Source organism: Helianthus annuus, chromosome 14 (assembly GCF_002127325.2).
Source record: "Helianthus annuus cultivar XRQ/B chromosome 14, HanXRQr2.0-SUNRISE, whole genome shotgun sequence".
NCBI classification, from domain to species: domain Eukaryota; kingdom Viridiplantae; phylum Streptophyta; class Magnoliopsida; order Asterales; family Asteraceae; genus Helianthus; species Helianthus annuus.
In genome coordinates this window covers 94,858,887-94,872,721 of record NC_035446.2, presented here as the reverse complement: position 1 = coordinate 94,872,721, position 13,835 = coordinate 94,858,887, and the positions used below count along the sequence as shown (strand labels likewise).

The window sequence follows — 13,835 nt, the reverse complement described above, 5'->3', positions numbered from 1 at the left end:
TCGAGTATCAACTAATCTCACATCCGTTTCATACCCGCAAAATATATTTTTTTTCATTCACATACCTGGTCACCTACCCATCAGGTTTAGGTATATTAAAACCCAAATGTTTCGGGTTTCGGGTATAGGCGTTGGGCTCGGGTTTTTTTGTCCATCCCTAGATACAATTATAATTACAGGAAAGTGATAAAGCTTACTTAAAACAATTTAAAATATAATTAATTATTTATCCACTCTAAAAATATGGTGTATATATATAATGGGTGTGGTTAATGTAAAAAGTGGTGGTTTTGTGAGAAGTGTAAGAAGCGTTTTAAGGTCTTAGATCTTGTAGTTAATGGTTGAGATCAAGAAGGGCTTAAAATGTAAATTATGTTTTATTTTTTTGACTAATTTGGCTAGATTAGGGGTAATAGTGTCTTTTTATATTGTATTGTTTAAATAAAGAAATTGTCATCAACTTTAATGCACATGCAAGTTCCAACCATTTTTTTTAATGTCAATAACTTTTTATACGTAACGTTTTTTTTTTAATTTACACCATAATAACGAGTTTTTTGTTATCTTTAATATGAGTACCATATTGTTATATTTATATAGATAAAAAAATTGCGTATAGCATGACATGAAGCCTACTGGAATGCAGGTTTAAAACACCATACGAAGAATATATACTAGAATGCAGGTGTAAAACACCATGAATGCAGGTGTAAATGCAGGTTTAAAACACCATGCAAAAAACATACGAAGAACACATATTGTACTGCAGGTTTAAAACACCCTCAATGCAGGTTTAAAAAACCATACGAAGAACACATACTAGACTGCAGGTTTAAAACACCATGAACGCAGGTTAAAAACACCACACATAATGTGTAGTGCAATCATTCCAGATGTTAAAACACCATGAATGTATTACGATTCATGTTATGGTGTTTTTGGAATTTGAATAGTGTTTTATACTTACAAAATAATTAAATCATTCTAGATGTTAAAACATTATGACTGTATTAGATTCAAGTTGTGGTGTTTTCTGGATTTCGTATGGTGTTTTATACCTACGAGTTAAAAAAACGTTGATATGAATTTTATGGATTAAACATTGGTTGAGACCAGAATTAGAATAATAGAAAGATACCAAATATATTGTTGAGAAAAATGCAATTTGCGTCCCTGTGGTATATCCCAAACATCAACCTGAGCCCCTAAATTAAATTTTTGGTTTTTTGAGCCCCTGACCTTATGAATTCATAACACTTTGAGTCCCTGCCGTCAGTTTGACTGTTTGAGGCAGGGGTAAGACCGTCTTTTGGCATATTATTAATAACGCTTTGCGTCCCTATGGTATGAGTGAAATATCAACCTGGGCCCCTAAATTCATTTTTTGCTTTTTTCTTAAGAAATCTAATAATTCAAATTAACTCTTTTATTTTTAAATAAATGCAATCTAATAATTAACCCTTTTTAAATAAATGCAATCTAATAATTAAATGTATACTATATATAACAAATTATTAAAGCCTAAATTCTCTTTTATTTTTAAATAAATGCAATCTAATAATTAACTCTTTTTAAATAAATGCAATCTAATAATTAAATGTATACTATATATAACAAATTATTAAAGCCTAAACTGTATATTAAATGTAAACTTTTAATACATACAATACAGAGACAAAACGTCATACCAACTTCGTAGACTTGACGGAACTTACAGACTCGATAACAAAAGACCGTAACAGACAATACAGAGACAAAACGTCAAAGATCCACAAGCAATTGTGGATCTTTACTGACGGGTGCACTTCGGAATGTAGCAGATATGAATGAATATAACCTCAGTGTAGGTAATTACATATCTGCCACTGGGGTTATATTCATTCATATGAATGAATATAACCCAAGTGGTAGATATGTAATTAACGAGCTCTGGAATTTCAAGGAAAATCGAAGAGCTACACTGGGGTTATATTCATTCATATCAATCACTTCCTTATGTGCACCGCACCATCTTCTAGGAGGTTGTCAAGTGTTCTCGCCTTCGTAGTTGGTGTTTTGCGTATCTTTACATCCGCAGCCATTCTGTACAACAAAACACATTCAAATGAGGAACACATTCGAATCAAACCAAAAATCAATATGAGGAACACATCAATCCGAAACTGATCCGATCAGTTCTTAATATGAGGAACCCAAATCATCGAATCAAACCAAAAATCAATATGATGAACACACAAGAATCAAAACCAAAACACGTTCAAAACCACTGATCCGATCAGTTCTTAATATGAGGAACCCAAATCATGGAATCAAACCAAAAATCAATATGATGGACACACAAGAATCAAAACCAAAACACATTGAAAACCTCTGTTTTGATACCCTAAACCCTAAACCCACAAGAATCAAAACCAAAACACATTGAAAACCTATGTTTTGATACCCTAAACCCACAAGAATCAAAACCAAAACACATTGAAAACCTCTGTTTTGATACCCTAAACCCTAAACCCACAAGAATCAAAGCCAAAACACATTCAAAACCTCTGTTTTGATACCCTAAACCCTAACCCACAAGAATCAAAACCAAGACACATTCAAAACCTCTGTTTTGATACCCTAAACCCTAAACCCACAAGAACCAAAACCAAAACACATTCAAAACCTCTGTTTTGATACCCTAAACCCTAAACCCACAAGAATCAAAACCAAAACACATTCAAAACCTCTGTTTTGATGCATTTTGAACAATATACTCAGTTGATACATCAAACCCAAAATCAACCCTCTGTTTTTTCAAAATCAACCCAAAATCATCGAATGGAACCCAAAATCAACCCTCTGTTTTTTCAAAATCAACCCAAAATCAAACCCAAAATCATCGAATGGAACCCAAAATCAACCCTCTGTTTTTTTTTTTCAAAATCAACCCAAAATCATCGAATGGAACCCAAAATCAACCCAAAATCATCGAATGGAATCAAAAATCAAACCCAGAATCAACCCTCTGTTTTTTCACAATATAAACACATTCAAATCATCGAATCAAACCAAAAATCAATATGAGGATGAAGATGAACCTAATATGTTCGATGATGAAGATGTTCGATGAAGATGATGAAGATGATCTGTTGATCTGTTCGATGAAGATGATGATGATGATCTTGGGAGTTGGGAGAGATATTGGGAGTTGGGAGAGCTGTTGATGATGATAATGAAACTGGTGGTCTGCTATTAAGTGTAGATATTAAGGGCGGGGGGTATTATGGACTTTTCACAACTGTCAAACGGTAAAACTGACAGAACACTGACGGCAGGGACTCAAAGTGTTATGAATTCATAAGGTCAGGGGCTTAAAAAACCAAAAATTTAATTTAGGGGCTCAGGTTGATGTTTGGGACATACCACAGGGACGCAAATTGCATTTTTCTCTATATTGTTTCCTAAAATCTCTCAAAACAGTTATGAAAAGATTTTGTTAATTAAAATGATTGTTATTGAAATTACTCTATTACCTTTAATCTCTAATTTTAATTAAAGACACATGTCATCACCATATTATTTCTTACGCTTCTCAGTTCTCACACACTTGCCACTTTTTACAATATCCTTAATCTAAATATAATAAATATTTTAAAAATCAAACAGTGGTGTTTTAAGTGATCGAACCGTTCAAACCGAAGCAAATTAGTATTCTCGGCTTGAGCCCAAACAATTCGGTTCACAGTCTTGTTTGGTGGTTTACCATCCTCTCTAGGGTTGTAAATGAACCGAACGAACACGAACAAGGTCTTGTTCATGTTCGTTCGTTAGGGAACAAGCTTATTCATAAACTGTTCACGAACGCTTACCAAACGAGATTTCTTGTTCATGTTCGTTCATTAAGGAAACGAACAAGTTTGTGAACTGTTCACGAACACTTACCACACACAAATGAACTCTAACAAATGTTCATGAACATAAATGCACACAAACGACGTTTATGAACCCAAATGAATACAATGTTCATTTTAAAAATCTACATTTTCATCAAAAACATTACGAAGAATCCACAAAAAATAAAGAAACACTTAAAAAAATTATTCAAACACAGTTGACGTGATTATCAGAAACATGATAAACACAAAATTAAGACTTTGTCAAGCTTTACACAAACTAAAATTGAAATAGTGAAACGAGGGTTGTTGTGAGAGGCATATAAGATAACCAGGGTTTCAAAATTTTAAAAACTAGAAATAATAGAACAAAATACAACATATAAAAACCTTTTAAACGAATGAACACAAATAAACATTAACGATCAAACATAAAAGAACTCATTACCGAACTCTCACGAACATAAACGAACGAACAGAACTTTTGTTCATTCCGTTCGTTTAACTTAACGAACGAAATTTCTTGTTCATTTTCGTTCATTTACTAAATGAATAAACATAAACGAACTCTCCGCCAAACAGTTCACAAACTGTTCATCTAACGTTCGGTTCGTTTACGGCCCTAATCCTTTTGACTCTAAACCTAAAACATGTCTCATGTACATCAAATCATTAAACCATCAAATCTACCGGTACAGCCCAACATATTTATTTATTTGTTTTTCATCAAAATCGATCGAATTATACCCCTCAAACTCTCAAGAACCCCAATGGCGATCCCCAAACTCTCAAGAACCAAACCCAAATCCTCCAGATCCCCAATCTGGCTCCTCACAATCACCATCTCTGCAATCGCACTCCTCTACCTCTTCTCATCCCTAATCTCAACCACCGGATCAAACCCACTTCAAACCCCCATTTTACAGTTCAATAACCGCGTTTATCAAAGTGATTCAGACAAGTTTCTGTATTGGGGAAACCGAATTGACTGTCCCGGGAAACACTGTAAGTCGTGCGAAGGTCTCGGTCATCAGGAGTCCAGCCTCCGTTGTGCTCTTGAAGAAGCAATTGTCTTAAAAAGGTTTCATCTTTAACTTATTTTGTTCAATTTAAATCCACATTATTTCACTTGATTTTGTCAAAATTAATTTGGGTTGTTGACATTGGGATTGATAGAACAAGACCCAGATTTTTGTTTTTTGTTTTTTTTTGTTTTTTTTTTTTTTGTTTTTTGTTGTCTTTTTTATGTATAGTTTTCATTAGTTAATGTGATTTTGAATCTTTATGTTTCAGAACATTTGTGATGCCTTCTAGGATGTGTATAAATCCAATACATAATAACAAAGGAATTCTGCATCATTCAGACAATGTTACTTCAGAGGAAAGGTAACTTCTTTTTGCTTTCTTATTATGCGCAATCTATTCGGATGAATAATGTAAAAGGTTGCTATGTTAGGTGGGCTGCAAGCTCTTGTGCAATGGACTCCTTGTACGATCTGGATCTTATATCCAACAAGGTGCCCGTAATTTTGGATAATTCAAAAAAATGGTTCCAAGTAATGTCGACAAGTATGAAGTTGGGATCAAGAGGAGTCGCTCATGTGGAAGGAGTTAGCCGGGCCGATCTTAAAGAAAAAAGTCAATATTCCAAGATTCTGCTTATTAATCGAACCGCAAATCATTTGTCATGGTAATGATTAAAAAACTCCATATAAACTCTAGCGTTTGGATAGATAGTATCGATATTGAATTCTAGAGTAAAATGTCATTTTCGTCCCAGCGGTTGGTCAGTTTTGCGACTTTCGTCCAAAGGTTTGTTTTTTCGCATCTGGATCCAAAATGTTTGAAATCTTGGCATTTTCATCCGGCTCGTTAACTCCATCCATTTTTCTCTGTTAAGTCAGAGGTATTTTCGTCTCTTTTGCTAACTTAAAGGCAATTCCGTCTTTTTCAGGGTATTCGTTCTTTTTACATAATGTGAAAAAGACCGAATTGCCCTTTAAGTTAGCAAAAAAGACAGAAGTACCTCTGAGTTAACAGAGAAAATGGATGGCGTTAACGAGTCGGATGAAAATGGCAAGATTTCAAACATTTTGGATCCAGATGCGGAAAAACAAACCTTGACGAAACCTCTGGGACGAAAATGGCATTTTACTCTAGAATTCTATATAAAAGCACGTTCCAGTTTAAATGGTCATGGTCCAAATAAGAAAAGTTTGTCTTTAGTTTAGGTGTCTTTTGGATTTATTATTTTGTGTTGTGTGTAGGTATTAATCACCATAATCATTCAGGTTCATGGAATGTAAGGATCGGAATAACCGCAGTGCTGTGTTGTTACCGCACTCGTATCTTCCTTCAATGGCTGCCAAAAAGCTTAGAGATGCAGCAGAGAAGGTATCTTAATATATTTTACTAACCCGACTCATTTTGTTACCAAAGTATTCTTATATATTTGGTTTATTTTTGATGAATTGGTCCAGATTATGTCACTTCTTGGTGATTATGATGCTATTCATGTTCGTCGGGGTGATATTTTAAAAACAAGAAAAGACCGGTTTGGTGTTGATAGGACCCTTCATCCTCATCTTGACCGAGACACGCGTCCTCAGTTTGTTCTTTGTAGAATAGCGGACTGGGTCCCACCTGGACGGACGATATTTATCGCGTCTAATGAAAGGACACCGAATTTCTTTTCCCCTCTTTCTGTGAGGTAACTTGTTAAAACTTATCATTATAAAAAACAATTTGAATTTTATCTATGGGATTATAGTTCATCATATGGTATTTTAATATATGATTTACAGGTACAAACTAGCTTATTCGTCAAATTATAGCAGGATGTTGGACCCGGTAGTAGAAAATAACTACCAGTTGTTCATGATAGAAAGGCTTATTCTGGCTGGAGCAAAAACATATATAAAAACATACAAGGAGACCGATACAGATCTCAGCCTCACCGATGACCCGAAAAAGAACACAAAAATATGGCAAGAGCCCGTTTATACAAAAGAAGGATGCTGAAGTCGCTTCAGGTTCGGGTCTTTTTTTGTTCTCCCTTGTAATCCATCTGTTGTGGGCTTGTTTTCAAGTGATGAGCTGACGGATCGAGTGTTTAAGGTTCTTGTATATTTCCGGTTTAGAGTTTGTACACGAAAACTTGTGTATGGGTTTATTTACATAGAAATTAGATTTGGTGTGTAGTTTTGGAATATTTATTCAACCCAAACACTCTTTTACTTTATTGTTATAAGTGCATCAGTTAGCTTATCTATTCTTGAACCTGAAATTGATAGTCCAAATTCAAGTGTTTTACTTAAAGGTTTCTTTGTATCTTTTGGATGATGAAGTCAGCGGTTTTAGCTGAAGGTTTTATGATCTAAAGGTTTTATGTATGTCACATTGCACGCTTGCATTGCCACGAACCAATTGAGAACCGCCTTTATATTTTTAATAGTAACAGTCAAACATGGTTCAGTACTATGATAGTTGGTTCTGGTGGATAACTTGACGGTGCTTGCAGGACAGATCAAATTTGTCCGGTTCATGGACACAATGATTCGTTTTGGTTAAGAAAGGCTGCGACATTTGAACACATCGGGTGCTTCAATGGATTGCAACAGTGAGTCAGAAGAGATATATTAGCAGGTTTCAACCCGCGTGTTGCCATGAAGGTGCGATGGGAATTACATCAGTATCGGTTTGGTTTGTTATAGTACTGGCACATGCTATTCGCAATCCGCGCTTCACAGCAGGGCAGGCGGACTGATTTTAAACAGAAGATTAAATGGAAACAAACGCAATGTTAAAAATAACATTCCGGTCAATAATGGTTCGGTACATTACAAGACCAGTATGATTTCGTCGCTCGACATAGCAACCAAAAGAGAACAAAAAAAAGTTTGTGACATACCCAAAAAGAAATCCAACGTGTTTCCTTCCATCAATCAAAAACCTTAAAAACAAATTTCAACAACGGTTCTGATAATACAGATATTGTTTGGTCAAAATCGACATCATAGAAATGCAAATGTAATACTCACTTTTAAAAGTAAAAGATATTGTATAAATTTAATTGGCTTAATGTGGCCAACAGATACATGAGAGACCGACAGATTTTTATATGTTACACATAATGCTGCTATCAAATATCAAAGAGAGTAAATTACGATTTTGGCCCAAGTGGTTATATCACTTTTACCCTTTTAGCCTAAAAACAAATCTTTTAATATCTGAGCCCACATCTTTTTTTCTTACCCTTTTGGCCCCCAACGTCTTTTTTTCTAACCCTTTTGGCCCTTAAAAGTAAATGGATGTGGTTAGTGTTAGGGGCCAAAAGGGTTAGAAAAAAAACGTTGAGGGCTCAAATGTTAAAAGATTCCTTTTTAGGCTACAAGGGTAAAGTAATATAACCACATGGGCCAAAATCATAAATTACTTTATCAAATATCATAAAGGGTAAATTACTCTATCAGGGTAAAAGGGACTCAAAAAGTAATTTACTCTATCAGGGTAAATTACTTTTTGAGTCCCTGTGTTTTAGTGGTTTTAACTAGTTGAGTCTAAAAGCAAAAAGTTTAACGACCTGAGTCCCTGTAAACATTTTCTTTAACCATTTGAGTCCTTTTGAGTCCAAATTTTAACCTTTTGAGTCCAAACTTTTTTTTTACTCAAATCGTTATAAAATGAACAAAATTAAACTCAAAACGTTATAAAATAAATGGTTAGGGACTCAGGGCGTTAAACTTTTTGATTTTGAACTCAAGTGGTTAAAATCACTAAAACAGAGACTAAAAAAGTAATTTACTCTATCATAAATCAAAACATTCATCTATTAAGAAAGGGATGAGTGCTTAACTTATAAAATCTCATAAATCAAAACATTCAGAGTACATCACCATAAGAGTACAGTTACCATTGTCTAGCAACATGAGTTTCTCCAAATAAGTGACAAACCATAACCACAAAGCTTAAAACACATTCAAACACATCAGGCTCAGGGACTAGGAGATATGTCCCTCTCTGGCTCACCCCTGGGGTAGTCACGTGCATCAGGGCTAGCACTACGACTACGGCTTAGATCCCTTGGTGCCCGTCGCTCCCTTGCAGGACTGCGGTCCCTTGCTGGCAGCCGCTCCCTTTCAGGACTACGGTTTTGGCTCCTTGACCCGTTGTAAGGTGGAGACCTACTGCGGCTTCTTGGAGAACCATCATAAGGTGGAGACCGCTCTCTAACCGGAGACTGTGAGAGTGACCTTTCTCGGCTATGCCTTTTCTCTTGAGGTGAAACAGACCTACCCACAATAATCAGAGCAAATCATAAGATTCATGACAGCATGCCAAATAGTTCAAAAAACATATATTTAACGTGATGAAGCATACCTTGTGTGCTGTTTTCTCTTTGGGGGAGGAGAGTAGTCACGGCTGTGAGATCGTGATCGAGAGTAGCGACGTGGCGGTGAGCGGGAGTAGCGACGTGGTGGTGAGCGCCTGCGGTCATTGAACCTACCACCGCCTCTGCAATAATAAATCACCAAAACTAAGTATTCATGGAAACATTATTATTGAATTAAACTATTAATTTAAAATATTAAAAAAAAGCTACCTTCTTTCCCTGCTTCGCATGTCAGTTGGCTTCTTGCGGTTTTCCTCTGCAAAGACAACTGTCATCTGTCGGCCGAGAAGAACCTGACCATCCATCTGGTATTTTGCTTCTGCAGCATCAGCGGGATCTAGAAATTGAACAAAACCAAACCCTCTTGGCTCCCTGTAAAAATAATTAAAAACTCGCATTAAAATTTGTACCTTTGACCATCAGAATTAAACACGATATTCGTTTGGGGCTGTTCGTAAAACTCGAAATTCTGTCAGCAACAAATTTTGACAGAATTTGTGACTTATTAACAAGAGCTCTCATTATCCTTTTATTTAACAAAAAGTTGGAACCATAAAATTAAAAAAAAATAGAAAAAATATTTTTCAAACAGCCCCTTGTCGGTAAAAAATACAAATACCAAAATTTCGGTAACATTGAAAAGGTCATCATGACAAGCAGATAAAGCAGGCACATGGCTGCTGACCTTGCAAAATGTGAATATAAATATGACTTGAAATTCTTCAAGACTTGAGAAATCTTGATATCTTCACTACCATATAACACCCATCTTGAACAAAACTCTTACTCTACTTGAACTTTCTACAACTGGAATATTTCACAGAGCCCTTAATACTCGATTGATGTCTTCAAAATGTTTTACCTCACTTCATTGTTGCATCTCAACAATTCAAAAACCCAATTGAAGATATGAGATGCTATGATCAAGTTTATTAAAAAAAATAAAATCAAGCCACCATCACATGTAAAAATAAAAACTATTTCTGAATTTAAGATATCAAGGGAACTAGGTCTTAAACAAATTGATGGACTTTGTAGAATTTTTTTATTGTGTTAAGAAGGCGCGATATATAGTAATAATATCGAACTCAAGTGAACTTAACTAGCAATAACAGTATGACACAAAGATCATGAATGTTAAGACTATGCCAGCTCACCCGCTATAATAATCTCTTGGCAAATAGATGTCCTTTAGGGGGCCAAATTGTCCAAATGGCCTCCGGAGGTCTTCAGGGCTGCAAGCATAAACGATTAGTTTAAAAAAGCAGATCATCTGGTTACAAATGTTAATAAAGAGTAAGAAGTAAGAACAAACCGGCAATCATGACGAAGATTGCGAACAAGAAGACTGGTTGGAAGATCGCTTTCACGGCCACGGCTGCCTCCACCGCCACCATAACCACCGCCGCCGCCATAGCGACCCCTGGGACTAGGGCTTCTTCCCCTTCTCCCATGACCACCCCTGGGAGGTGGAGAAGGCGAGTAGCTCCTTCCGCCCATTTACTTAGCCCTGTTTAACAATAAAGAAAACATGCATCAATGCACACGCACATGAATGTCTCACACAAGCAAGATAAGTCTTAACTAAATTATACATAACAGAACAGAAATTGACAAAGGATTACACATGTGATGTGCGTATATAGGTGCACATATTACAATTTAATTCCCTAAGCTATAAGTATAACCTAATACATTTTGGTCAAAAGTTGGGTGACAAAATCCACACATTAATAAGTAAGAACAACGCAAGTTACCCATTAACATCCAATCCAAATTCTTACCTACGGCTTTAGTAACAAAATAGTTGAATAACATATTAGCTGTAAATCCAGTTTTCAATCTTCTTATTCTAAATTACAGTCACTAAACTAAGCCTAAATCAGTAAATACAACAACAAAAGCTCACAAAGATGAAACCTAACTTCCAACAGCTTAGTTTCATGCAAAAAAAAAAAAAAAAAAAAAAAAAAAAAAAAAAAAAAAAAAAACTATAACAAGCACAATTGCTACACAACACCACTAATATAACTCAACTGAAACAAAACCTAATAAAGCTATAAAGTTCAACACAAAACCCTAATTCTGCTAAACAACTAGACAGAAACATAAAACCGTACACATAATCCTCTAATTCTCCTAATACAATGCTACACTATCATTAAAAATATTAAATCTCGACTAATTATCCAATTAAAAGTCGAAAACAAATAGAATTAACAGTAACGCAGTTAAAAGCATTGATTTTAAGTGTAAATGAGCTGAGATCTAACGGAATACTTCGAATTAAGACTGAAATTGAAGTGAAAACACAAGATTAGCATGAATATACCTGTAAAATATGCAGAAAAGATGAGGAAGATGAACGAGAGATGCAGAAGGAGACGATATGAATATTATTATCAACTGCCGGCTGCTGGTTTTTATGTTGCTAGGGCAAAGTTTTCGTTATGAGGTATACGAATGTTTCATGAATAGTCCTTTAAGTAATTAGAATCTTCGCTTTTTTCCCTTCTTCTTTTTTCTAGTTTATCATTAGCGATCAAATTTTATTTACTGTTTATTTTACTGGTTCGGGTTTCGGATTTTCTTTATTTCGGGTCTTTATATTTTGTTAACATTGTGTCATTTCACATATAGAAAGATGATATAGTTGTATGTTTTGTTTTAGTTATATATAGGTGAGATCACTAGAATATTGTGAGAAAATAAATAAGAAAAAAACTACTTTGTTTTTATTTTTTTTATCGATTATGTACATGTGTGGAGACATTATAACTTACATATAACCTGAACATGAGTATGTTGAAAACAGAGCAAGAAACAATAAAGATTACCACTTTCTTTTATTTTTAAATCTTTAGAATATTGAAAAAATGAATGGCTCGTTTGTTGTGCATGTTATCGTAATATATAGTGTTCTGTATAAATCTATCACACACACACACATACATACATACATACATACATACAAACATACATACATACATACATACATACATACATACATACATACATACATACATACATACATACATACATACATACATACATACATACATACATACATACATACATCCATACATACAGGTAGAGGATCCTGTAAAAAGTGCTCAAAATGTGAGAAGTGTAAGAAGAGGTAGAGGATCCTGTAAAAAGTGCTCAAAGTGTGAGAAGTGTAAGAAGTGTATTATAACACTATATATAATACTACATAACACCATATAAACACCGTATAACAATATGTAACACCATATAATACCATATAACACTATGTAACACTATATATCATTATATAACAAATATAACACTATAGGTTGTCTGATAGCATGTCTATGATAGATGTATAGTGTTATATTTGTTATATAATGATATATAGTGTTACATAGTGTTATATGGTATTATATGGTGTTACATATTGTTATACGGTGTTTATATGGTGTTATATAGTATTATATATAGTGTTAAAATATACTTCTCACACTTTAGGCCCTTTTTACACTATCCTTACCCCATACATACATACATACATATATATTGACTCAAATGGAGCATTTTGAAACTAGAGATTTGGGCCCCCAATCCAATAGAGCCCCAAATTTTAAAAAAATATATACATATACTAGGTTATCACCCGCGAACTTTTCGGACAGGAAAATTTATTTTAAATTAATAGATTTATGTCGTAAAAGACATAAAAATGTGTTTTTACAAATGTTTTATTTTTTTGATTTAATTGACATGTGTAGATGTAACATCTCGGATATTTTTATCGAATCATAAAGCAACACGTGTACGGAAACTCTCCAAATATTCCAGATATGTTGGAGGAGAGGGAAAAATATATAAAACGGGGTTTGGAATCAAGTTGAGGGACTAATATTGTAAAAATACCAAAATTCCATTTCTAGAGGTCACTTACGGACCCCTTGCGGTCCGCAAGGTGTTCAAAATGTTTCAATGCCAAAGGTCCTTATGGACTGCAAGACGTTACGTCTAGTGGTTCGCAAGGAGGTCACTGACAGCAGAACTTAGTTGTCAACTGCTCTTGTGCCACCTAGCTCCGGTCTGTGCCACTTTCCTTCTCCTTTGGACACATGTTATGCCACTAATCAAAACATGGGGGCTTTTGAAAACACTTAGGCATGATTCTATGCATCTTGATCAAGTATAAATAGAGCTCCATATTTCACTTTCCATTCACACATTAACAATTATCTTCTCTTCTATATTTGGGGCTTGGTTCTAGACTTGAAGCCTCCTATTCTAAGTTCTAAGTTTCCCTCCTAACACTAGTAAGTGTTCCCTCTAGTTCTTTTCTGTGACACCTCGAAAAATTTCGTCCAATAATGTCTTGACACGTGTCATAAGGTTCCGGTATGTGAAAACATACTTTAGAGGGACTAAAAGTGACAAACAGTGAAAACTATGGAACGTAAGGGTCCAAAGTGTCAACAATGGATAAATAGACTCTAAGATAACCCAACATAATGTTTATAACCTTAAACAGATGGTTCATGGGTCATACGACGCGGAAATTGCACAAAAGTGAAGTATTGTAAACTATA

The 13,835-nt window shown here is 34.8% G+C and overlaps 2 protein-coding genes across 2 annotated transcripts; one reads left to right on the top strand and one right to left on the bottom strand.

The window, feature by feature from the left end:
* The first annotated feature begins 4,588 nt into the window (after nucleotides 1-4,588).
* On the top strand, nucleotides 4,589-7,146 carry LOC110908701. The gene is made up of 6 exons (XM_022153678.2): nucleotides 4,589-4,956; nucleotides 5,169-5,261; nucleotides 5,332-5,565; nucleotides 6,167-6,269; nucleotides 6,356-6,585; nucleotides 6,680-7,146. The coding sequence occupies exons 1-6, from the start codon at nucleotides 4,646-4,648 to the stop codon at nucleotides 6,894-6,896; spliced, it is 1,188 nt and encodes a 395-aa protein (XP_022009370.1). The 5' UTR covers nucleotides 4,589-4,645; the 3' UTR covers nucleotides 6,897-7,146.
* A 1,542-nt stretch (nucleotides 7,147-8,688) lies between these two features.
* LOC110908702 (serine/arginine-rich SC35-like splicing factor SCL30A) lies at nucleotides 8,689-11,732 on the bottom strand. The gene is made up of 6 exons (XM_022153679.2): nucleotides 11,600-11,732; nucleotides 10,583-10,777; nucleotides 10,425-10,502; nucleotides 9,478-9,639; nucleotides 9,255-9,389; nucleotides 8,689-9,166 (listed from the first exon to the last, which is right to left on the bottom strand). The coding sequence occupies exons 2-6, from the start codon at nucleotides 10,765-10,767 to the stop codon at nucleotides 8,869-8,871; spliced, it is 858 nt and encodes a 285-aa protein (XP_022009371.1). The 5' UTR covers nucleotides 10,768-10,777; nucleotides 11,600-11,732; the 3' UTR covers nucleotides 8,689-8,868.
* Nucleotides 11,733-13,835: the final 2,103 nt, after the last annotated feature.